The sequence below is a fragment of the Myotis davidii genome, unplaced genomic scaffold, assembly GCF_000327345.1.
Source record: "Myotis davidii unplaced genomic scaffold, ASM32734v1 scaffold1494, whole genome shotgun sequence".
In the NCBI taxonomy this organism is placed as follows: Eukaryota; Metazoa; Chordata; class Mammalia; order Chiroptera; family Vespertilionidae; genus Myotis; species Myotis davidii.
Genome location: NW_006286246.1, coordinates 2,087,314 through 2,112,830, shown reverse-complemented (window position 1 = coordinate 2,112,830; position 25,517 = coordinate 2,087,314). Strand labels below are relative to the sequence as shown.

At 47.2% G+C, this 25,517-nt stretch overlaps 1 protein-coding gene across 1 annotated transcript in view; it reads right to left on the bottom strand.

The window, feature by feature from the left end:
* The window catches only part of ARID1B (AT-rich interaction domain 1B), a 387,394-nt gene that overhangs the window by 52,695 nt on the left and 309,182 nt on the right, over nucleotides 1-25,517 (bottom strand). Inside the window, 2 exon segments of the mRNA XM_006779610.2 lie at nucleotides 10,448-10,627; nucleotides 24,012-24,101. Of these exon segments, the coding sequence (XP_006779673.1) occupies nucleotides 10,448-10,627; nucleotides 24,012-24,101 (270 nt within the window).

Sequence of the window (25,517 nt, the reverse complement as noted above, 5' to 3'; positions counted from 1 at the left end):
TGGTCTGGGGCCACGTGGCTGGTGGGTGCAGGAGCCGGGCTGGCACCAGGCAGCCTGTGAGTGCAGCTCAGAGCCCAGGCACGCGTGGTGCAGCTGCTCAGGGGCGGAAGGAAAAACTACACTGATGTAACAGTATCTTCACCATCACGAAACCAGGTGTTCTCAGGTCCACATGAGGAAGCTGCATCCCCTGAAAATCTGCAAGGAATTCAGGCTTCCCCACACCGCTGGCTGCTTGCTCCTTGCCAGGTGCACCAGCATCAGTGCACTTTACTTGGTTGTCCGTTGTATGTCTGACTCACGCAGACGGTGCGAAGGTCACTGTCCACACAGACCACGGCCAGCACTCTCGCTGTAAAGGGCTGGATAGGCCCTTGTGGGCCAGGCTGTCTCTGTCATGACTAAGCTGCCACAGGCAATGCACACACAACTAGGCCTGCCTGTGTTCCAATAAAACTTTATTCGCAAATACAGGCAGCGGGCCAAAGTGGGCCATACTCTGCTGCCGGCTGCTGCAGACCAATCCTGGGCCAGGCTAGCAAAGGGCCCTGCAGCACAGACAGCGACTGCTAAAGCGCCTCCTGACCCTGACCATCCTCTGGAAGGCCGACGAGGAGCAGTGAGGCGCTGGCAATGTCGGCAGCGGACAGTGAGAGGGGCCAGAAGGAACAGAACAGGCTGACATGAACCCCTCAGTGGCTACCAGGGGCATGGGCCAGTATCTCCTGGCCAGCTCCTCCAATTCAACTGCCTTTTCATGAGGAAACTACTCTGCCTTTACAGAAACAATCAAGCTTACACTGTTTCAGGGAAAAGTAAAGAACATTCACTGCTCATCAATTTCCACCATCTTTATAAAAAGCTCTTGAGTTGCTGCTGACTCTCCCACCCCACAGGACCACACAGAAGGTCTGTCTCCCGTCACCACCCTGGCGGGAGGGACGCAGAGCCGTGGGCGCGCTGCAGCGACCTGCCTGGTTCCCTGCATCCCCAACGCCCCAGCAGCCAGAACTTTCCCGTGAGCAACAAGACTTCTCCCCTCCTGACCTCACATGCCTGGCTCCCACAGGATGACGACGTCAGTGATATCCAGGGCTCCTTTCTGGCTTTCACTTTATTAAAAATAAGGAAACTCATTCACAGTTTGGATGCAAATGAAATTAATTCACATTTTCATGCTCTTTCTCTAGCTCGTTTCCACCCTCCCCCAGCACGCATTTGGTGACTCATTTGGTAAGAAACTTTATGCAGTGAAAACATATGTCCTTTTTGCTTTCGAAGGAAATGAAATGACACTTCGCTCCTTTCAGAAAACAGATGTTTAGACGTGGTTGTGGCAGAGGAGGCCCCTGGCAGCTCCTCAGGGAGGGAGGCTCCAATTTGCTGACCTCGCTCACAGCTGGACCTGACAGGTGCGCCACCTGGCTTTGCACCTGGGTTGAGCGGGCAGCTGAGCGGTACCTGAAGGAGCACAGGAGCAATGACCGAGAGGCTGTCACCTGCAGCTGGCTTCCAACCTTCCCCGTCAGGTATGCACCAGCAAGGAGCTGTTTCAGGGCTTTGCTCAACGCAGCAGCTGGACTTTGTCTCAGAGCAGGAAGCGCTCTGGACTCGGTGGTCACTCATTAGAGCACAGCCGCTGGGCCTGGCACACGTACACACCGGTGCTCAGAAAGCCACCGAACGCGGCACACGGCAGTTCACCTGTCCGTTCCCATGTCCTAGTCACAGAGGCCGCTACCTGGTGGGAGAAATGCAGAGTCCCCCTTTCCTCTCCTGGAGGCTGTGGCTGTCCTGCTGCCCACAGGAAAATGGGTCTAACGGCTTGGACGGCTTAGGGCAGCAGTGACTACAGCACGGGCTCTAAAATCTGGGCTCGATGTCGGTCTGATGCTTCCTAGCGGCATAACTTGGACAAGTTACTCAATCTTTTGGACATCAGTCTGGACGTCTGTAAGTCATGCTGGTAATGGGGCACAGGCAGAAACCCACCGGTCCAGTGCTGGGCAGTCACCTCTGAATAGTAGGAACTCTTACCACCAACAATTGTTATCAATAACCATTAATAGGATTTGCCCCATCATCTTTTTAAAACGTGTGGGAAGGAGTGAGAAATGACTCATGCCCCAGACTCTCTGCCTACTTGATAGCATATCTCCCCCCCACCCCCCCCGCCCCAAATAAACAAAAAGCAAACATGTGAGCCAAGCAGCACAGGAGAGGCCAAGCCAGGACGAGCGTGCGCTCTGATTTCATGTTTCTCTAATAGATTAGTGATTCCCTGGCACCGGCTCTGACAGAAAGCAGATGGAGGCAGCAGGCAGCACAGTGCGGCAGCAGATGCAGGCCCACCCCCCTCAGCCGGACGGCCTTGCAGCCAAGACCAAGAGCCCCCAGTTTTCAAGTGGGCTCATCTTGGCACACCAGCTTCGGGAAACTGGTCACCCAGCGAATTCAGACTCCAACCCACCGGGAGTGAGGCTCAAGCAACAGACGGAGGAAGCAGGAGCTGGACTCCATTCCAGTCACCATCGTTACTTCAGGAGGGTCACAGAGAAGTCTCCACCTGCCCCAGCGTAGTTCCATTTGCTGGTTACCACCCACAGTCTAAGCTTCCTGCTTTGGTTAACTATTAAATGCTTCCACTCTCATAGGAAATTCTGCTTCTCAGTTTCAATCACTCAGTAATTGCCATGAACATTAACTAAAGGCTCTGTATTATTCCCTATGACCAGGAGGGTAAAAATGATGCACAAGTCACACAACAGGTAATTAGCTACATATCATGATAAATACATTTGTCAATTAGAGAACTAAGCATTTATCTTGTTGTTTAGTCAAAGATGTTCATCACTCTTTACATCCATCTACTACATATTACCCTTTTGAGAGAGAGAGAGAGAGAGAGAAACATCGATTTGTTGTTCCACTTATTTATGCATTCATTGATTGCTTCTTATATGTGCCCTGACTGGGGACAGAGCCTGAAACCTTGGTGCCTTAGTGTCTGAGGACAATGTTCTAACCAACTGAGCTACCCGACGAGGGCCTACATAACATTACTTTAAGTCGGGCTTATTGAGTTAGAATGTACATACAATAACAGCCATAGACAGTCCTATAACCATTAGCATAGTCAAGACATGGGATGTTTCTATCATGATGGAAAGTTGTCATTTGTGGCCAATCTCCTCCCAGCCCTGGCAACCACGGCTCTGATGTGTTCCCACAGTTCTGCCTTCTCCGATGTCATGTAAATAGAGTCGTGCACTGCAGCCTGTTGTGCCGGCTCCCTTCACTTACAGCCCCGCTTTTGGAATTCATCCATATTGCTGCACATCAGTAGTTTGTTCCCTTTTGTTGCCGAGTAGTAGCCCATTCTGTGGACACTTGGGTTGTTTCCAGTTTTGGCAATTATGAATAACTCCTCTAACATTTACATACAGGTCTTTGTGTGGACATATGTTTCATTTCTCTTGGAAAAAAAACACCCTAGGAATGATAGTGCTGGGTCGAGTAGTAAGTGCATGTTTAAACTTCTAAGAAACCCCGCCAAAAAATGTATGAAATTTCTAATTCCTCCATGTCCTTGATATTGCCAATTAAAAAACCATTAGCCATTCCAATATGTGTGTAGTGGATATCATTGTGGCTTTAATTTTCATTTCTCTAATAGCGAATGATATTGAGCATTCTTCACAGGTTACCACATTTAAGTAAGATCCTTTCTGTGTAAAAACAAAAGTCATATTTCAAAAACCTCCTTCCAGCCCTAGCCGGTTTGGCTCAGTGGCTAGAGCGTCGGCCTGTGGACTGAAGGGTCCTGGGTTTGATTCTGGTCAAGGGCACGTACCTCAGTTGTAGGCTTGATCCCAGCCCCGGTTGGGTCACATGCAGGAGGCAACCAATTGATGTGGCTCTCTCACACTGACGCTTCTATTTCTTCCCCTCCCTTCCACTCTCTCTAAAAATCAATGGAGAGATATTCTCGAATGAGGATTAACAACACCACCCAAACCTTCTTCCAGCCCGACCTTTCTCCAAAGGCTGACCACATAGCGCCGCCCGAGGTGACAGAGTGGTTAAGAAGACCACCGATGCAGAGAACGTGAAGGCTGACTCGCCCCAGACCAGGGCACCCAAGCCCACTGTTTGTGGAAATAGAGATCATTTGTTTTTGAACTGCTATGTCAGGCACCGTATTCTTCCTACGTTAACATGCATTTTAAAAAGTCTTCAAAATGTAACAGCAGTAATATTACACAAAGCTTGTACAAGAGGGGGAAAGACCTAGAAATACCTTACAGAACGACTTCAGCACTTCTCCTTTAGTTTTTTTCTATATGTCATAAAAGTCAACTCCTTAAAAAATTTAATTATATAGTAATACCAGCTCAATGCAGAAAATATAGCGGCAGAGAGAAATAGAAAGATGATCCTCAGTCTCACTTCCCAGAGACAATTCTAAGCATTCAGTCCACCCATCGCACTGGGCATGGGGGACGGGGGGTCAGGAAGGTGCTGTGTCGGGGACACCCTGTCTTCACGGGCTCAGGAAGCAGCTGGCAGGGCCTCCCGCCAGCACTGTGCTAATGGCTGGGGCCTCGTGTGAACAAAGGGAGGCGCTTACATCCAGGGAACCACGGAGGCGAAGCAGTCAGTCTAGACCAAAGAGCTGCAGGTGGCTCGCGAGCCGCAGTTTGCCGACCACTGGTCTAGACAATGTGCGAAGGTGCTGGGCCCAGAGCAGAGAAATGCAGCAGGAGAGCTCAGTATGAGGAGGAGGTCGCTGAGAGGCGACCGAGAGCACCTGGGGCAGCGGCCGTGTGCATGCCCACTGCCCCTCCCCAGCGGGGGCGGGTCTTTAGGCTCAGGCCCGGGACACCTGTGCCCAGTCCGTCGCAGGGGAATACTGTCACCTTCTGCTGCACATGTGACCTTCAGAGAGCTACCTGTCAGTCCCAGGCTTAGTTTCCTCAACCACGAAAAGGGTGAAATACACGCTTACCCACGCATGTGGTTGCTGTGGGGAAAACCATGATACTATGAATAATTATTGTTGGACACCAACGATGAATAGAGAGGATGTCGCTGAATAGACACAAACTGTTCCAATATTAATAAGGTAACTTTTTAATCAGTGAAATGATCTTTTTACTATATATTGTGTCATATGCCAAATTTCACTTTCATGAGGCAGAATTCCAATTTATTTCTCCAACAGGTAAGTATGAGAAAAGGCATGACACAGCAAATATAAAAAGGTATTATCTTAACTCATCAACAGAAGAATCTCTCCGGTAAGAAATGTAGGAGTCTGAGTCATGCTGGCAAAGGTGGTGTGAGCACCTGCCTGTCCCTGGACCCGGCTGCTGTGCCCAGGGACTGCGTGGGGATGGCGCCCCCTGGAGGGAGAGCTCTGATCGGCTTCACCTGGTGGCCAAGGCCTCTTCTGAAAGGTCACTTGGTGCCACTCAGAGTGAAGTGTGATTCCACAGGTCATTTCTCTTCAAACAAACATTTGAAAAGACGGCAGACGGTAAGGCAAAGCTGCAGTCCACTCCTGTGTTTCTCACCGCGGGCCAGGACTGGCGTGACCAAGGCCGGACACAGTTAAAAGGCCCCTGATGATGATGTCACAAGGATCAGCCAGGGGAGTGAGTGAAGGTTGGAACTTTCAAATGCTACTGATTTTAATTCCCAACATTAATTTATTTTAATTACTTACAACAGTTAGCGTCATAATAGTCCAAATTCAAGTTGCTTTGTTTTTAATTTTTCCTTTCTCTTTTTAATTTTCCATTTATTTGAACTTTACATTTTCATTTCTTTCCTAATTCTCAGGTTTTGATAAAATTATGATGACTATCAGTCTGTTAAGAAAAATTCATCCTTAAATCTTGTAACTTGAAGGCTACATTTGAGCACTGACAGAAGACTGCATTAACCACCTTTTGCTATAAAATGACATACTTCAATTTGTTTTTTCTCATATTAGTAAGATATTCAGAATATTTCTTTAACAACAAAGGAGGTCAGAATATGGAATGCATACTTTTGCCTAGCACGTCAATGTAGCCATAAAGTAGGGAATAGAAAGCTGTAAACACATCCAGTGCGTTAAGACCCATTTCAAGAGAGAAAGGACTGCAGAAGAGGGTGTGGCCGGCAGCTGCTGTGGGACACAGGTCGCGCACCTGCAGCACTGGGCCGAGCCAGGTGGCAGGTGGCACACTGCAGTGGAGGCTGGGTGTAGGTCATTCAGTGATCAGCCGAGTTCTGGCTGACCAGCCTGGGAGAGATCGAGTCATGGTGACAACAGGGCTGACATGGCCTGGGCGGTTCTCATCTCTCCCACAGCCGGGAGCCGCTGACTAGTAACATTTACAAATTGTTCCTCTTGAAACCGAAACAGCATTTGATTATTAATGTGAAATTCACTCTTTTGGAACTGCACTCATTTCAATGAGGTATCATTTAAAGTATGCCTTTGCCGAATTTATGAGAAATATATTCTAACGAGGAAAGGACCATTTCAGATGGCACCTCATTTGTTTTAGAGAAAAAAAACTTTAACCTGTCTGGAAAACATCTTTCACAATGTAATTTAGAAATAAAAGGCTCAGCAGATTCACCTACTTGTACGTTCTGTGCTTCCCAAAACACATTATACAAATTAAGGCATAAAACCAGGGCTGTGTCACGTAAACCCGTGTATGTAGCGCCCAGACGCTAGGGACAAATGAGAGGCACCTCGGGTCTGCTAGCTGCCCGAGGCAATACTTCTTACAGCGGAACTCAGAGGAGACCTGCCTATTGTACAACTGGTGACACATATGTGACGTGGACGGGCAGTGTGGCAGACACTGTTCCAGGGCACAAAACAAATGCGACAGTCCTTGTGGAACCGATTTCAGCTCTCTTCCGCCCATACAAGTTCATTTGTTAATGACCAGCATGTCAATTACATAATTCCTTTCCATTTATTAAAGCAAGTCCCTATCGCCCTCTTCACTTGCGAGCACTCTAAGGGTAGTTATTAGATGTGCTTACTTGAAGGTTCACTAGTTCATAAAATATATGGCAAACATTTTGACACATTTAGATCAGCTTCATCCCATTTGTATAGTTAATAATTTAGGTTTTACAGTATTCATAGACATTTCTAAAAATATCTCCTCTTAACTTCATAGGAATTTTTTCTTAGTCTCTACTATTGGTGATCTCTTTTCAAAACAGCGTCTACGCTCCTTGAAGGCAAGTCATTTGCCTTCTGTTTCCCTCATGGCTCACTGACGGCGTGAGCAGTGAGAAGGGCACTGCCACGGTGTGGGAAATGCCCCACCCCCGACTGGGTGAATGGCCTAGTCTTCATCACTGAGGCCCGGCTCTGCCACCTGTCAGCTGTGGGTAATGACTTAACCTGCTCGTTTGCAAAATGGAGACAATGTCACGGGCTTCCCGTTAATTAAGACAACGGCGAGCTTGTCTGAATTTGTGTGTGGGCATGACCACTGCGCATTGTTTACTGCTGTTGCCTCAGTTTCTTCATCTGTCAAGTGGAGCAGTAAGAGCATGTGAGGACTGGAGGAGTTACTATATGAAGGACACTTAGAACAGGACCCAGGCCATGGGAGCACTTGACACATGTTGGTTATCATTAATAACAAATAGGAGAAGCTGCTCCTGACAACGAAATAATTAGCAAAAAAGAGACTGAAGTATTTTCCCCGAGATCTCTTAAAAACGAAACTAAACCAGAGGAAAGCCATCGAGTTGGAAAAAAAGCAGGTGACATCGACGACCTCTGGGAATCACTGCACAGTGACTCTAGGGATCTAATGCACACCACAGAGATGCAAGCTGAAAATCTCACTAATAATCTGAGAGTTAAAAGGAAGGAAAAAACCACTTCGTTTGGGACCCTGTTTAAAAGGATCAACGAGAGAAAAGCCCAGGTACTGACGGAATGACACGTGCTACGAGCATCATTTCCTGAGCTGGTGTTTGCTGGGAGAGGAAGTGGGGGAGGAAAGGCGAGCGGTCCTGATGGAGCAGCACCAGGACCCTGGAACCAGTTACGGAACCAGGAGGGGCCACCCTCACAGGGGAACGTGCTGGAGATGTGGCCTGGGAAAAGGTGCACATGCAGAGCTCAGAAGTACGGACACTTTCTTTCAAAGTTAGAAATTACTGTCCCTATTTTATTTATTTTTGTTTTTAAATATGTTTTTATCAATTTCAGAGAGGAAGGGAGAGGGAGAGAAGGACAGAAACATAAATGATGAGAATCATTGATCGGCTGCCTCCAGCATATCCCCCACTGGGGATTGAGCCTGCAACCCGGGCATGTGCCCCTGACTGGAATTGAACTCCAGATCCTTCAGTCCGCAGGCTGATGCTCTATCCACTGAGCCACACCAGGTAGGGCATCACCCTTACTCGAACGGTTTCTAATACCAGTGCGGCCTCAACTCAGCACGTTTGCCTTACGAAAACCCTGGGACAGCAGCCTCTCGGCCCTATAACCACGCAGTGGGTCCACTGGGCTGCATTTGTGTCAGCAGCTCCGAATGGACGTGAAATTCAAACTCACTGACGTTAGAATCAGAAGCAACTTCCAAGGTAACATAATCCCATTTCCCCAAGAATAAAATGGTTCCCAGTGAGCACCTGTCCCAGGACACAGCAGCTTGGATGAGCCCCTCAGGGGCTCAGTGCTCTTAAATTAAGACCCCTAGTGTTCAACAATTCCAGAAAACCGAGGGCTTTACTCCGAAAAGAAATCCCTTTTTCTATGGAAACTATCGTCCCTTATAGTGTCAGCGCTTTCCTGTCGTTCACAAGACCCGTCAGACATCCTCCTTCCTAGGAGCAGAGGACCCAGCCCTGAGGGCGCAGGAAGCCGGAGCCTTCCTGGTGGAGCCAGGCCTGAGCTGCTACCCCAGTGAGACCACGGCTCTGACCTGGTCTCCGGTTACATTCTGAGTAAAAGCCCACATTTCCTGTGCCTCTCACAACTTAGGATCTGCGTTCCAACTTTCACAAGTTTCCTCTTTTCACGACAGCCCAGGAAACTCCATGGTGACTGGCCACCATGCCGGGCAGGCTTGGGGGGCGGCCTCTCTCGCAACAGAGTGGCTCACGGTCCTGTCAACTGGATGGAAATTCCCAGGGCGCCCTCCAGCTCAAACATGGAAACCAATCACGTCATGCCTGCACCCCTCTGCCCACAGGCACGGACAGAGGCAGGAAGGGCCGTGAAGAACGTGGTGTGGGGGCTGCTAATACGGTCTTCCTACCAGAAACAGTTGGCTGGTAACGAACCAAGCGCAACAGAACCAAGTGCTACACTGGAGGCTCTGAAGGCGCGTTCATTCCTCCGAAGGAGATCTTTAAAAACAAGACAACCCGTCTTCAGGCTGCAAGGGCCAGCAACCAGCCAGGAAAGCCTCCCGAGGAAGCAGGGGGAGCCGTGGACGCGCCGGGGCCCCGTAGCCCCGCCAAGGCCTTTGGGAGATCGAGCTGTGGAGGGGGAGCACCTTGCTCCAGCGCCCTAGTAGGAACTCATCATCTTCACGGGGACGCGCCTGGTGTTTCAGAAGCGAGGAAACTGGGAATGGGGCCAGATGATCTCATTCTCTCTAAATTAAACACTAATGTTTAATTCCCATAAACAAAATATTAAAAAGGTGCTAAATTCAAATGCCTTGTCAAAAGTGACTTTGGGGGAAAAATATATATATATATATATATATCAGGTTTTAAACCTGAAAAAGGATTCTCCATGTATATGACAAAACACATCCGCTTCCAGGAAGGCACAGAATGCAAACACTGCAATTTTGGGCATAATTCCACTTATTTTTCTACTCTTGCCTAAGTGTCCCCTTTGAAAGACGTGTCCATTTCAGGCTTTCTCCCATCTTCTGAGAGAAAGACGGGTGATGGAAAATTAGAACTATTAACCTGATCTGGTGCTTTGGAGACAAACTGGAGGAGATTTAATGGGACATCCTTCTGAACCATGAGCACGTTATCGTAAGGAAAATTACGGAGAGGAGAAGGGGGCAGACCAGAATTCAACATAATGAAACCCGAGTTTTAAAGAAGACACTTTTGAGGACAAGGCTTGTGTCTTTTTCTGAACAAGCATTTAGAACTGTAATACAGAAACAAGAGTTTACACCTTTATTAGTAACACGTGTGAAAGCACTGACTGTGTGTCTGATGCACGAATGCTTAATGAAGAGTTTCTATAATTATTATTCCCATCATTATGGGCAACTAAAGGGCTGTGGGTTCGCATGAACCTCACCAACCTGTCAGGTAACACATAACGGGATCTTAAAAGATGTTTACAACATTCAGATCTTGAAGAACTAATATATGAACAAAATGGCTGCACCCACTGCCAGGCATCTGGAAACACCTTTTTCCTTCTTACCTTGTGGTCCATACTGGCTCATCTGTGGACCGTACGTCCCACTCGAGTTGCTCTGCTGAAAGCTGCTGATCCCAGGATGCATCTGGCCCCCAGGAGAAGGGTGAGGCGACATGGACGGGCCTGTCTGCTGAGGTCCATATTGAGACATCTGGGGGTTTCTTTGTGTGCCTGCCATGAAACCTAAGCAGGAAATAAAAGGAAATACATAAATGAAGGTGACAAACACAGCCATGGAACTGTGTGGAGGGGGTGGGAGAAGGTAACATCGAGGTACATCTCAGATCCAGTGTGGGGCTTTCGGAGAGCCTCGGGGGGCTACCCTGGCCTTACACTGAACTCTCGGAGTTCCCGGAACCAGCGGATGCGGACTTGAACCAGGGAAAGGAGACGAGGAAGGAAAGGCGAGTTCCCGTAGCCTGCCTTACGGAGGAGGTCCCCACAGAAAGCAACTGTAAGAGTGGGACCCTCCTTCCCGCTGGATGGACATGCTGCGCACGCCACCTCGAGGGTGCTTTGCTCACCTCCTCATCTGTGGGACGCTGTCACTCAAACATCCCACCCTCCTCACGCCCCGGCCGATAGCAGCCTCCTCCTGCATGTAAGTGTCCTCCTCCTTTTGTCTCCTAGAGCAACAACCATTCACCTCGACTCCTGTGCAGAGTGTAGACCCAGGAGTCCCCGACTCACACTGTTGCTGTGGGCGAATTGGAAACAACCAGCGGGGTGGCGTGTATCCGCTATTCCAGAACAGAACAGGACTTGCCCTGCAAACCGTTCTGCCCGACGTCTCCCTGTCTCCATGGACCATGGACGGCACCACCAACCACCACACGCTCACACCAGGAGCCCCTGACACCATGCCTCCTCCTCCCCTGATTTCCTGTGCGATCCATCCATCCGCACATCCCCCAGCCTCCACATCTGAAACAGCCGCCTCTGCTCCATTCCCACGTCCACACGAGCCAGCCCAGCTCCCTCTTCCTTTCCCACAGCTGCCGTGGTCCAACTCCCCTCCCTCTGCCTCTGCCTCTGCCTCTGCCTCTGCCTCGCCCTCACTTTGTTGCATTGATTCACTTTTCACAAAGCTGCCAGACGATTTCTCAGGGCCCAGAAAGAAACGAGAGCATGTCTTTCCCTGCGCAGAACCCTCCAAGGCTCCCCGCTGACCCCGGGAACACAGCGCCAACTCCTGGCCTGGGATCACTGCCTTGCTCTAACCCCATTCCCCTGCTTTCTCCTCCTCCTCACTACCCCGTGAGTCCATGGCCTTCTGGGAGTTCTCCCACTGCCAGCTCAGGCCACCAGGCCGCCCAACCCGGGCATGTGCCCTGACCAGGAATCCAACTGTGACCTCCTGGTTCATAGGTCAATGCTCAACTACTGAGCCACACCAGCCAGGCTGAAATACACTTAGACAAAGTGCTCCACAAATCAAGACATGCCTCTAAGAAAAGGCTAACACCAAACCAGCAAACTAACAAAGCGCTGCTGGAGAAACAGCTCTGAGAACCCGGAGTTGGGTGCTGAGAGCTCCTGGGCGCTGGACAGGGCCAAGGGGGGCAGGTGCTGCCTCGTCCGGAGGGGAACCTAGAGCAGAGCTTCCGGAGAGGCTACTGAGGCAGCAGGAGGGGCAGGCGATGTCTGGAGCCACGGTGGGTTTCCATCAGGGGTCAGCTGGGACAGGGCATTTACAGAGCCCTGGTGGCAAATGTCGCAGGCAAAGAAAGATCTTTTGCGGTTGCTTCTGTATGAAGAGATAGACATAAAAGTACGGAGAGCTGTTCCTTATTATCCTATTTCATTTATTTATAAAGATGAGCCTTATGAAACTGAGCTCAATTGGCAGCTTCCAGATATAAATCAGCCAGAAAATGTTTGCTTTTTCAAATCTGAAAACAAACAGAAATCAGAGCACGAAAATTGCTAAAAATGACTGCATCTTAAGACGTTACATGAAATATTTATCTAAGCCTTACGATAAGATTCTCAGGAGTTTCACATAGAGTCCCGTTTAATAAAAAACGTGTTTCCATTCCGTACAGCCTGTGTGGGCTTTCTTCCTTCCGGAGAAGGACTGCGTTCTTCCTCATCAAGTTAGGAAGACACAGGTCCGTTCGCCTGAAACGTCGCTTCAGCCATGAACCTCTGATCAGACGAACGTTATTGTTACGTTATTGTCGCTTCTGGGACAGTGATCACAGGCCTCCGTTTTGTTCAGATGAGCTCTGAGATTCTACTTGGGCAAAGCCATTCCTTTATTTCCTTCCTTAAAATATACCCGCCACGGTCCACGTGAACTATCGCTGGCATTCCGCAGAAAATCAACACGTGAAAGGCTCCGGAAGGGGTGGGGTGTTCAAAGCGAATTCCACTGGAATGTGTCACAGCATAAACTCCACACCTTGGGGTCGAGGTGACATGGGGTATGGGATCTCCCTCCGTCCATAGAAATTGAAATTGGAAAGCTAATTTTTGCTCTGCGTGCTTTTGCAGTGACACCTCTTACAAGAGCTTCCGGAAATCTCGTTCTGTCTTTTCAGTTATGAGCGGTTCTCAACCTGTGGGTTGCGACCCCTTTGGCGGTCGAACGACCCTTTCACAGGGGTCGCCTAAGACCATCCTGCATATCAGATATTTACATTACGATTCATCACAGTAGCAACATGACAGTTATGAAGTAGCAACGAAAATAATTTTATGGTTGGGTCACAACATGAGGAACTGTATTTAAAGGGCCAGAAGGTTGAGAACCACTGAGTTAGATGCACCCTTCCCAGACAGCCCGGGACAAGGACAGGCGGTGACATGACCACCCTGGCTCCTTGGAGCCTCACGCCTCTGACGGCGCCCGCGGGTCCCAGCTTGGCTTGTGAACTAGTTCAGGACCCAGCAGGAAAGACATGCAGAAAAATGTATGAATCAAATTAGCTGTGCGACTTTAGGCAAATGCTCAAAAATTCTCGAAACAGCCCGGCTGGTGTGGCTCAGTGGTTGAGCGTCGACCTATGAACCAGGTTTGATTCCTGGTCCGGGTACATACCAACGTCAACTCCTGTTGGAAAAACAGTGCAGCCCAAAGCATAGTTCATCTACCCGAGAAAGAGCGAAGAGCAAAGAAGAGCGAGTGTGTCCGGCTAAGGCAGGGGAGCGAGCCAGCACAGGACCAACCACCCACGAGTGTGGTTTCCTCATCTGAGGTGCGGGCAGTGGGCAGCCGGTCCTGCCCTGTCGGACACAGCAAAGCACCTACGACCCCACAAGCCACCACAAACAAGGCACGCTTTCCTGTTAGCACATGGACCATCTATGATCACGCTGGCATCTGTTAGAAACTCACTCACGGAATAACTGCCTGGCTTCGTCACGCCGGTCCATGAAAGATGCTTTCCCGCACGTGGGCAGTAATGGCCGCGTGCTGCCACCCGAGCAGAGGGCTCCGACTACAAAGACAGACCGTGGTTTCTTGCCACTCGTAGGGGTCAGATTCCCATTTGCAGAGAGAAGTAGATTTGGAAGGATATTCTTGCTACAGCTGAATATCTCCAGCGCCTCTGCTGCCTGCTTCTCCTCACGACATGAGCTGGTTGAGGAGGAAACTAATGGCCCGTTCAAGGCTGGGACCCAGGCCCCGTGTTCTCCCGGCTGTGCCCTCAGGTGAGCTGGCAGGATGGCCCCCTCCTTCCCTGACACCCGGGTCCTGGTCAGCGGCACAGAAGACAGTATCTAAGTTCTGACCACCGACCCTACAAGACCTCTCAGCCGCTGACACCATCCATCATCGGGAAAATGAGTCAGGGGAGAGCAGACTGATTACCCAGATGGTAGATGGGACAAAACACCTGCCTTCCTTATGCAATCTTCTGAGTTTTAGCTGCAAAAGTCCACTTCAGCGTGGAGTGCAGACCATCGTAAGGATGTCTCTATGAGCCTTTTTTGTAAGGCTTTCTGCCCACATTTCACCTGAGTCACTTGGACCTGGTGCTAATGCTCATTGCTAATATTTGCACAGTGCTGGGCAACTTGTAACTCTCAGATACAGGACTGCACTTGATCCATGCGACAAACCCAAGGGACACTCTGATCCTGTTTATCTGAGGAAGCAGAAATTGAATTAATTGTCAAGGTCACAAAACTAGTTAGTGGTACAGCCTGCGTCTAAACTCAGATTTTTTGGTTCCAAACTCCGTGGAGATTAAAATGAGGAAAAGCATGTGCTCTCTGAGGTGCTGGAGCTGAAGCAAAACGAGCCTCACAGAGCCCTTGTTGGGGAGAGAGCTCAACTCTTCATCCATCCTTGGATCTCGAGAGGCACCAGACTGCAGGGCGGGGTCCCGGCTCACAGGGCCGTGCTGGGAGTGACAGGTGATGCCTCATTCATTGTTCCCTCAGCAAACGCAGACTCAAGCTCCTAGCACATGCCAGGCTCTTGAGAACATTCGGGATGAATAAACACAGGCAAGGGGACCCATGTCTGGATAGGGATAGGGCTGAGGAGTGGGTGGCAAAAGGGTGGGAGAGAAGAGTTTATGTAAAGATCCTCGGAGGGGTCCAGCGAGGCGGGGGGCATGAGCCAGTGCGCATGACACGGAAGACCAGCGAGGGAGGCTGGCTGGCGGCACAGCCTTTCTCCCCAAGGCCTCCCAGAGGGAAGGGCACATGCAGTCAGTCTTCTGGAAAGACACCGGGTGCACAGAAAGTGGGCAAGAAGGGAACGAAGCTGAAAAGGCAGGGTCCTGGGAGGTTGTTGTGGGCACCAGGGTGGCCCCGGCCAGGGCTGTGCAGTGGATACAGGGAAGGAGATGTGGGCGAAGTGTCGCAGGGGCAGCGCCCACAGACATGATAACTAGGGTGGATGCCTTCAGCTTCCGGGCTTGGGCAACTGGCAGATAATGGTCGTTCCGAGACCCAGACCCAGAGGCACAGGAGGGTGCGTTATACAGTGCACGCGGAATTACCTAAGATCCACGTGTGCTCAAACTCGCACTGAGCACAAGCCCAGTACAACTGAGTGTTAACTAGTAAAAACAAGCTTAAATTGGCAAATCAAAAAACACCGCTTATGACAAAATTAACAAAACTGTGCTTTTAAAATATTTAAAATTTAGACAGATAATTCCTCAATGAATATAAATATACTTTTATTGTATGTGCTATTTGTTTTCCCAGGTTTTTTGTGACTAGCTCTCTTGATAGCTGACTTAATAGGAAATTAAGCCCTATACTGTTTTTTCTTTCATTACTGACTAGGTTTGGCTTGGTCCACAGTTCAGTTCAGAGTTCTGGCTGAAGAAATTAGAATCAGCTTTCTAGATATTCTCTCTTGTATATAACCTCCCATTTGAGTTCATTTTCATCTGTCATGGATTATTAAAAAAGCAATCCTCAATTAAGAGCAGAGGCTAAATTAATTGCATCTGGGGGTGGGGGCAGATTCATTAATGCCTTAACACACCGAGCTGCTATCCTTACACGCAATACACACGAAAGTGATGTCTCTTCTCTTGACAATGCCCTTGTGCTAAAAGGCAGCATCATTTTTGTAGTTCGCTCACGCGGTAAACAAGAGCACCTCTATGTACGGGGTAATTACAAAGGCGGATGGAGAACATTCCTAACCACCAGGCTGCCTGTGAGATATGCCAGCACCTGCTGACTCACCGTCACACTTCAAACAGAGAGAACCCAACAGAGAGAAACAAAACAGCTCCAACCCAACAGAAAGAGAAACAAAGTTTTTCCTGCGGATGTAAAAACAGAAAACAATCTTAAATCCTAATTGTGACTTGAAAATTATCTTGGTGGTCTCCTTCGTTTCTCTGTTAACTTAACCAGGAGTCAGGTCAATTAGATATTCAACAATAATTTTTAAAAGTTCAAAACCAATTTTTGGTATAAAAATCACTATAAAACCTGAGCTAGGTGCAAGAGACACTGAAGAGTTTTACTTATTTGGTCTCGCTGTTCCTGGGCTATGAAGAGCATGGCTCCTTTGGGGGCGGCCGGGGTGTGTGGAGGCGGCCTGTTCATTTAGCTCCAGGCGTGAGGACCCCAGGGCAGCCCTACACAGCGCCTGGGGCTGAGGAATATGTGGGGGAAGAATGCGAGGCAGACGGGGGTCCTTGAATCTGGTGCAGAATCAAAATTTCTACAGAGAAACACTGTACCCACAGCAGCAAATGACCCTCGACGGTAAAATCGAAGGAAATCTTATTAATATGGTCAGCCTTCTTCATTGAAGAATGAGTAGTTGACTCTGGCCTTTCTATGCTCTAAAAAGATTTGAAACCCCCGAATGGCGTGAAGGCTGACCTGGTTCCGCTGTCCAGCGTGTTTTGTGAACACGGATCACCCACAGGCTCTTCTGCGGACCCAGGGATGCGGAGGTACACAAGGCCCGCCTGGCCCTACAGAGCTCGGTCTCATTTACAGTAAGACCCTGGATTTATTTCCAGAGAATGCTGTTCTTTGCCCTTGGCGTTAAAAAGTAACAGAAAGATTTGCCCTAAGCAAACAGAATGCCTAGAAATCTGACGAGGAATTCCATTCAGACTTTGAAAAAAACCCTAAAATACAGCACTAAAGATTAGGGATAAAATTATCCCAAGGCAGTTAACAATTGGGATTAATAGAAGAAAAGATATAATAATGAAGACATATTCTAGTTGATCAATCTACAGAACACATGTAAGTTTGAAACATCATACTCTCACAGTAGCACACAGAAACATCTAAAGCAGACTCAGACTCAAGAACAGCCTGGGGGCCAGAGGGAAGGGGGCTGGGGGCTGGTGAAAAAGGTGAAGGGATTAAGAAGTACAAATCGGTAGTCATAACATATTCACAGGGATGTACAGTACAGCATAGCCGATATAGTCAATAATATTGTATTAACTATGTGTGGTGCCAGGTGGGTATTGAAAATTAACAAGGGGATCACTTTGTAAAGTATATGATTGTTTAACCACCTGAAACTAATACAAAATAATACCAAATGTAAACTGTAATTGAAAAAAGTTTAAAGAGAACATCTAAGTGTCTGACCCCACCCCATCTGCTATACATTTCTCCGTTATGAAAACGGAGCTACTGATACATATCACCGTGAAGATCACATTCCAAACATGAGAATGTTGTCATGCTCTGACACACAGCTGCCAAGGACTAAGTCTGGTTCAAATACTTGAGATGTATGAAACGACCACACGTGCTTATGTTCTCCTTGTCCTGCAGCTGCAGAGTAAACACAGGAATCACGGGCCTGTCGGTGTTGCCCCCACCCACACAGGACAAGCCAGTCCTCACGCAGGCTCAGCAAGCCCGCACTGCAACGTGTTTAACAGCAGAGAGAGGCTGTCATGCAGGTGGACGAGAATGGAGGCTGGGTGGGGTGCTCTTCAATAATTCCGAAAGATTTCACCCAGGATCCCTTCTGTACATATCCACGGTCTCAGAATGATGCCAGAGAACCGCCTCCGGCCACAGAAACGTTCCTAGCTCATCACGGCCCTGCAGCCACCGCCCTTCTGTTTGCAATTGTGTCCAGAAGGGAAAGTTCTTAGTGGCTCTGCTTTCCCCATATCTCGAGGACTAATTAAATCCTCATTACTACCTTCTAATTATTCAAACACTATGGGATTACACAGAGGAAATCCCTGTTGGTGCCAAGATGAAAAGGGTTAAATAACCCGTGTTGGTTTTGAGAACCCAGGTCTAGTTCAGACCTTCGGAAAACCAGCATTAACATGCATATTTAACTAGATACCACTGAGAGAATTAAAAGGGAATTCAATTAAAAGGTTTTTAAAAAAATTAATTCTGACCTCTCGTACATCTGTCCAAATAAATAAGCCTTCCTGAAACGGTTTCACCTAATTGCTAATCCAATAAACTGGAAAGGTATTTATTGGTTTCATTAAGCTTAGCATTTTGCAGGGGTTAAAAGTGGGATCATTTTGATGTTAATAATAATAATTCTTATTTATCTACTCCGATGACTATTCCATATTCCCTCCGAGCCCTCTTGGAAAACAGAACAACAGTCACAAGCCGTTTCCTATTGTTCTTTTCAATTTTTAAGAAATATAGGTTAAAGATTAAGAAATAAGGACAAAACTAAGCTAAACTTGTTAGCTACAATTTTTTGGTAAAATTTATTTCAGTGCGTTAGAGTTATGCAGTGCTTAGGTAGTGTAAATTACACTAGTTTATTTTATCTTTATTTTTTTGGTAAGGTGCTTTAATAGCAAGTCTTTGTCATTTTATGAGGTCTATAGAGACAATTTGGTTTAAAATAAAAACTATGGCAAATGTGTCAGAGCAGTGGTCGGCAAACTGCGGCTCACGAGCCACATGCGGCTCTTTGGCCCCTTGAGTGTGGCTCGTCCACAAAATACCGACTTCTGCACATGGGCCACGAAGTTTCAATCGCACTGTATGTGCGCGCCCGCACGTGGTATTTTGTGGAAGAGCCACACTCAAGGGGCCAAAGAGCAGCGGTTTGCAGACCACGGTGTTAGAGAATCCTACATTGAAGTCTTGCCCCTTTTTCCCCCAAAAATTTGAGCTAATTTTCTTTAAATTAGGAAGCAGTTCCAACACTATATAAAGTTCAAACAGGAGAGAATAAAATCAAGCTTATGTTGAGAAGTAGATGACAGTACAGAGAAGACAATGTACCGAAGAATAGAGGCCAATAAACACCTCAAGTGCTTCCCTTCTCTGGGGAACCCATGATGGCCACGTCCACATTTAACTGCACAAACATCTTCATAGGTGGACAATACAGAACTATAGAAATGCAGTTATTTCCACCTCTATTTAAGGTGGGGAAGTGGATTTGTGGCTGATGTCCAGAACCGCCAGAAGAGGACGCTGCGCTGGAGACAGGGTAGGGGTGGGGCCTGGCGGCCATGAGAGCCCCTGCCCCGGGATATGGCCCTGCAGTGGCCAGTGTGGTTCAGATCTTAGGACTGACTCAGGTGTGCTAACAGAGCACACAGTGGTTAAATAAATGTTCCTCCTGACGGGATACAAGACAAGAAGCAACAGCAGAGCTGGCGTTCAGCACCTGGAACCTGGAGGGACCTAGGCTCCGGGTCATATGTCAGCACTGCTGTCCCCCAGGAGGACTTTGGGGAGAACCAGGAAAGGGCACCTCCCAGCACAGGCTGCATCTCTTGCCCTGAGCAGGTGTCTCGGACAAGTGAGTTTCTTGATTCTTTGCCATTAAAAAACTGTGTATAAATGTGGAATCTGACTTTTAATCTTATTATTAAAACAAGATGAGTATAGAAGGGCCTGTTCAATTTGGTGGTTTCAGCACTCAGCAGCACAGAAGGTATGTTCTTATGGTTTCTGAGAAGAATACATTTTTTTCGCAAGATGCTAACTACTCACCGATACACTTTTCCCTCTCTGCTTCTTTCATCATTTTCCTAATTGGGGGGTGAGGAGCATGATATATTAATTGTAAAGGTATAAATTAATGGGGAATAGCCTAGCAAGTGTTTTCCTAGATCTACTTTGTACTATACATACTGTTGGTACACATGATGGTAAAAACAAGCAAGAAAAATGTTTTTATTATTGTATCAAAGCATTAAAATGACTGCCATTTACCATTAAAACATCGGATCAAATGTCATTAGGAGCTAACATTTCTTCCTGGATTTTAACAAATAACAAAGCCATTTTAAAAAATTCTTGCTGCCCAGCATTTTTTTCCACTATGAAAAAAATTATTTTTAATATATTTTATTGATTTTTTACAGAGAAGAAGGGAGAGGGATAGAGAGTTAGAAACATCGATGAGAGAGAAACATCGATCAGCTACCTCCTGCACACCCCACACTGGGGATGTGCCCGTAACCAAGGTACATGCCCTTGACTGGAATCGCACCTGGGACCGTTTAGTCCGCAGGCCAATGCTCTATCCACTGAGCCAAACCAGTCAGGGCTGTGAAAAAAAATTTATTTATTTGAAATACATATGGAAATGCAATAATCCTGTTTGCCACCCCCCCACCCCCCTAATTACAGGCTACATTCAACAGCATTCTGCATTAGTTTTGGATGTATAGCTTACTACCCAGTTTTTAAGAAAATTTAACTCCTAAATGGAAAAGCATCATCCAAGAGTCATTCTGAAATATGAAGTTTTCCCCTTCAGTGGGGGCTGTCCAACCAGCAAGAGGCACATGTCTCCAACACAGTCTTTCAGAGAAAGTTTGGTGAACATGTTCATGAAAATAAAGTCAGATTTAGCAAATTATAAAACTCACTAGAGGCCCAGTGCACAAAATTCGTGCACTGATATGGTCCCTAGCAGCTGCTGGCTGGATACTGCCTGCCACCGCCAGCTGGGGCCTCCCTCCCTTCCCCTGGCTGGCCCCACCCCTTGGTCGAACTCCCGGTTGAGGGAACAATTTGCATACTACACTTTTATTATATAGGATATTTGCTAATTGAAGGAAATGGTCATTCTAACTACCCACATTGTTATGTATTCACTAGAGGCCCAGAGCACAAATTCGTGCACCAGTGGGGTCCCTCGGCCTGGCCTGTGAGATCAGGCTGAAACCAGGCTCTCTGATGTTCCCCAAGGGGTCCCGGATTGCGAGAGGGTACAGGCCAGGCTGAGGGACCCCACTGATGCACAATTGGGGCTGAGGAGGACGTGGGAGGTTGGCCAGCGGGGAGGGACTGTGGGAGGGCTCTAGGGTGTGTCCGGCCCGTCTCGTCCAGTCCCGATCGGCCAGACCCCACCAGCAAGCTAACCTACCAGTCAAAGCATCTGCCCCATGGTGGTCAGTGCACGTCATAGTGAGAGGTTGAGCAGCCTTAGCATATCATTAGCATATTATGCTTCGATTGGTTGAACGGACCACCGGACACTTAGCATATTAGGCTTTAATTATATAGGATTATCAGTTACCAAAACCACTCTACACAAAATAAAGAAAATCAGAGGGAAAACAGAAGCAGACATATCAACCCAGTAGTTTCTACACCAGCCGTGGGCAAACTACGGCCCACTGGCCGGATCCGGCCCGTTCGGCTGTTCTATCCGGCCTGTGGAGCCGAAAGAGCGGAGGGTTCTCTTGCTCTCCCCTCCACTCCTTCACCAGCAGCAGTGTTAACATGTATTAGTTCACACAAACACTCCATCCATGCTTTTGTTCCGGCCCTCTGGTCGAGTTAAAGAACCCATTGTGGCCCTCGAGTCAAAAAGTTTGCCCACCCCTGTTCTATACAGTGACATCAGAGGAAAATCCTAGAGTTTGCCTTGCTAATATATTCGAGTTAAAAGCTTAATTTAACTATGGTTCCTCATTGTTGTTTCGTCCTTAACATTTGGTTTTGTACATTTTCAAATTTCTTAAACACATGTCATTTGGAAGGGGTTGGGAAAGACGTTGTTGGAGGATCTTGGAGGGTTTTCCCCTTTTTAATTGGTAGAGATAAAGGTTAGAATTGTAGTGCTTTCAAATAAGGTACCTCTTATCCTTTAATGCTTGCAAAAGAAGGAGAATTCTCCCAGTGGCAATGATGTTTCAGTACGGATTAAGTGAAATAACAAATATCTTTGTCTCGGCTCAGGTCTGGCCTGAGCAACCTCAGTGCGATAATTTCTTGAGTCCTTTTCCCTCCTTCCTGACCCAGGACCACAAGCAGCTGCAGAACACAGCCACGGAAAGGAGCTGGGGGAGGGTCCCCTCGCTTGGCCTACAGCACTTCCTGTGAACTTCGGTAACATCTCCCGGATGGTAACATCTTCCTTGTGTGACAAGGAAGTCACACAAACTGGCAACACAGAGAGGATGAGCTACAAGAATGATTTATAGGAGCCACAGAGGGAAGTTTAGAGCAACAAGTGCACACATTGCACACTTATGAAACTCATTATAGTGTCCTTAGGAAGCAGTGGTCTCAAAGTAGGGTCCTCGGATTGGCAGCATCGGCAACACCTGGAACTCGTCAGAAATGCAGATGTTAAGTGTCCCACCTCAGACCCACAGAAACAGGCATCTGGGGTGTGGCCTAGCAACCTATTTCAACATGCTCTCCAGGTGATCCTTATGCACCCTAAAGTTTGGAAACCATCCATCAACGATTCCATCACTAAAACATACTGTAGTAACTTGATAAGTAAATGAAAGTATTAAATTAACTATATATTAGATCAGAGGTCTTCAAACTAGGGCCCGCGGGCCACATGCAAATACAAATATTGTATTTGTTCCCATTTTGTTTTTTTTATTTCAAAATAAGATATGTGCAGTGTGCATAGGAATTTGTTCATAGTGCTGTTTTTTTTTAAACTATAGTCCGGCCCTCCAACGGTCTGAGGGACAGTGAACTGGCCCCCCGTTTAAAAAGTTTGAGGACCCCTGCATTAGATGATAACAAAAACGTTAAATATGTAAAGGTATTAAAAAATCAAAATTTCATTGTATTCCTACTAAACAGTCATTTCAACACAAATGATGTGTAGGTAAGGCTAAGCCATCTTTTCACTGGCATTACTTTCTAAGCAACATGCTACTGAGTTTTTAACCTGTAAAATAACTGAACCTTATAATTCTAACCAGTAGCAAGTCATATATAACTCATATAGAAATTATTATAAACATTAGGGGTCAGGAACCTTTAAATATTAGCTACCAAGCTACCGACTTGCCTTGTGGGCAAGTGTGAGAGGGAGGGGGCCTGCAGGAGGGTGGCACCTCCTGTGGGAGGAGGGGCTAGCCTGACTCCCAGCAGCGCAGTAATCTGGCCCATCTCCACTAATGTGGATTAAAATCACTGCACCACCACCAACCAAAGTCGCTTGGCTACCGGAGGGAAGAAAATACCCAGATGTCAACAAATGAAGGCCAGAGGCAGTGATACCTGGAGGTCAACATCAGAGCTGAGCTGAGGGTCAAAGGGATTACGGGTAAGAAAACTTGAATGCTCAAGGCTGGCAGCGAGGTCCTTCCCTCTGGCTCTGGCAAAGAGGAACTAGCCTCTGAGAAAGAGGAAGTCACAGGGAAGAACCTCTAAGGCCCCACTTTCTTCTCTGTAAGTGGAGGTGATGGACTCCCTGATCTTTCAAGATGTTCCAGTTCTAAGATCTGGTAATTTTTAACACAAGGTCTTACTGTGTGTTTAAACTTTTAGTATTAAATGTCATGGAACAAATATTGATCAAATCAGGTAAACACCCTCACTAACATTTTACTCGTTAGAACCACTATCCAAATTGAATTGTTAATGGTCATTTTTACACAGCTAACTCAAATATCGGACTAGAGTTATGTATAAACTGCTTCGGGCTGCTATGCAGACATATATATGCTTTGAATCTTGAACAGTACTCTGGTAAAATTTCACCGAATTTGCAAGAAAGCATCCTTTCCCCCCATATTTGTTGTTACATATAAGGTTCTTATTTGTTTCGTTCATCTGATGAGGAAACAACATCCTTTAAAATTATTTACAAGGATATGAATGGGTAAGCAAATTCGTAGAAGCCCCATATACTCACAATGAGAAATATGGCCAACATAAACTGAAGACTCACCTCTTTCCTGTGGCATTGGTGACTGGCTCAGGGCAGGATGGGAACTGGATTCTGACTGGCTCCCAGGTGGCTGGGGGGGCATCTGACTGCCTGCAAAACAGGAGGGGAAGAGGGATGAGGAACCCTTTGCATTAATGATGCAATTGTGCGACACTAAGGCACAGTTACATTTTTATTTACTCTTTATTATCACAAAAGGCACGACCCCCCACATAGAAAAAGAGCTCAAAAAGCGTAATATTTCACCCTTTTTTTGGGTGTGTAAAATGAAGAGGAAAGATGCATAAACATATTTAGTAAATGACCTCCAGAAAAGTTCAATTTTTACTGGATGAGTTCCCAAACTCAGAGCAAATCAATGAGTAGCTGAAATTTCCTGGCACACCCTTCTTTACTGCTTTTCACAAAATCCAAGACTGGCGAACTAAATGCACCCTCCTGAGTTTAATCTGGTCTCTACGTGGGCAGGTGTGATGGTGGCCCAGTTTCTCATTGTTAATATTTATTCAATGTTGTAATAGTAACTGATGTCTAAAAACCCTTTGTAACTAATCAGAGATTTAACATAAACTTAGGAGATCTCCATTAAAAAACACAGTAATACTACAAATATAGTGTATGTTATCACCAAAGAAGGAGATAGCATCTGCATCTCTCTTGATCTTTATTGCTAATAAAGCAATCACATCTATTTGGTTTCCATGTACCTAATGTGTGTCCAGTTTGTCTTCTCAAACTATTAGGTAAGCTCCTAGACAGAGGAATGCCTTTCACTCCTTTAATCTCTCCATTAGCATAACAAATATTGGTTATTTAATACCCTTAATCTGAATCAAAGGAAAAGATGCTTCTTATTTATTAATTAAGGAGAGACAATGAATCATGTGAAGGCAGAGACAGGTTTTGAAATTTAAGAATCATCACAGGTACTTGATGATCTCAACTCTCTGGCTCAGAGGTTTAATGTATTTCTAAAATAAAAATATAGAATAAAAAAGGCAGTTCAACTTAGCACAGCCTCAAGGCATGCTATTTTATCTTCTAGCCCAGTGATGGCGAACCTATGACACGCGTGTCAGAGGTGACATGCTGGGGTCCAACCCCAGTAGGTCCAGGGGTCCCCAAAGGTGTGGACCGAGTTGGCGAAGAAGGAATGACACGGAGGCAGCCTTCGGATGATCATCATAGCCAGGTTCCTCCAGCCAAGTTCTGGTCAGGATCTCTAGCCAAGTTCTGTACAGGATCTCCAGCGAGGTTCTTGTTTGGATCTCCAGCCAGGTTCTGTGTCCATGTTCTCTTGCTAGGTTCTCCAGGTTCTCCAGCCAGATTCTGTCTAGGTTCTCCAGCCAGGTTCAGTTACCAGGTTCTAGTCAGGTTCTCTTGCCATGTTCTATCCAGGTTCTGTCTCTAGGATCTTCAGCCAGGTTCTCTCGTGTTGGGGTCCGACCCCAGCAGGTCCAGGGGGTGACCTAAGGGGTCCCTGTTTGGGTGCAGATGCTGGGGGCC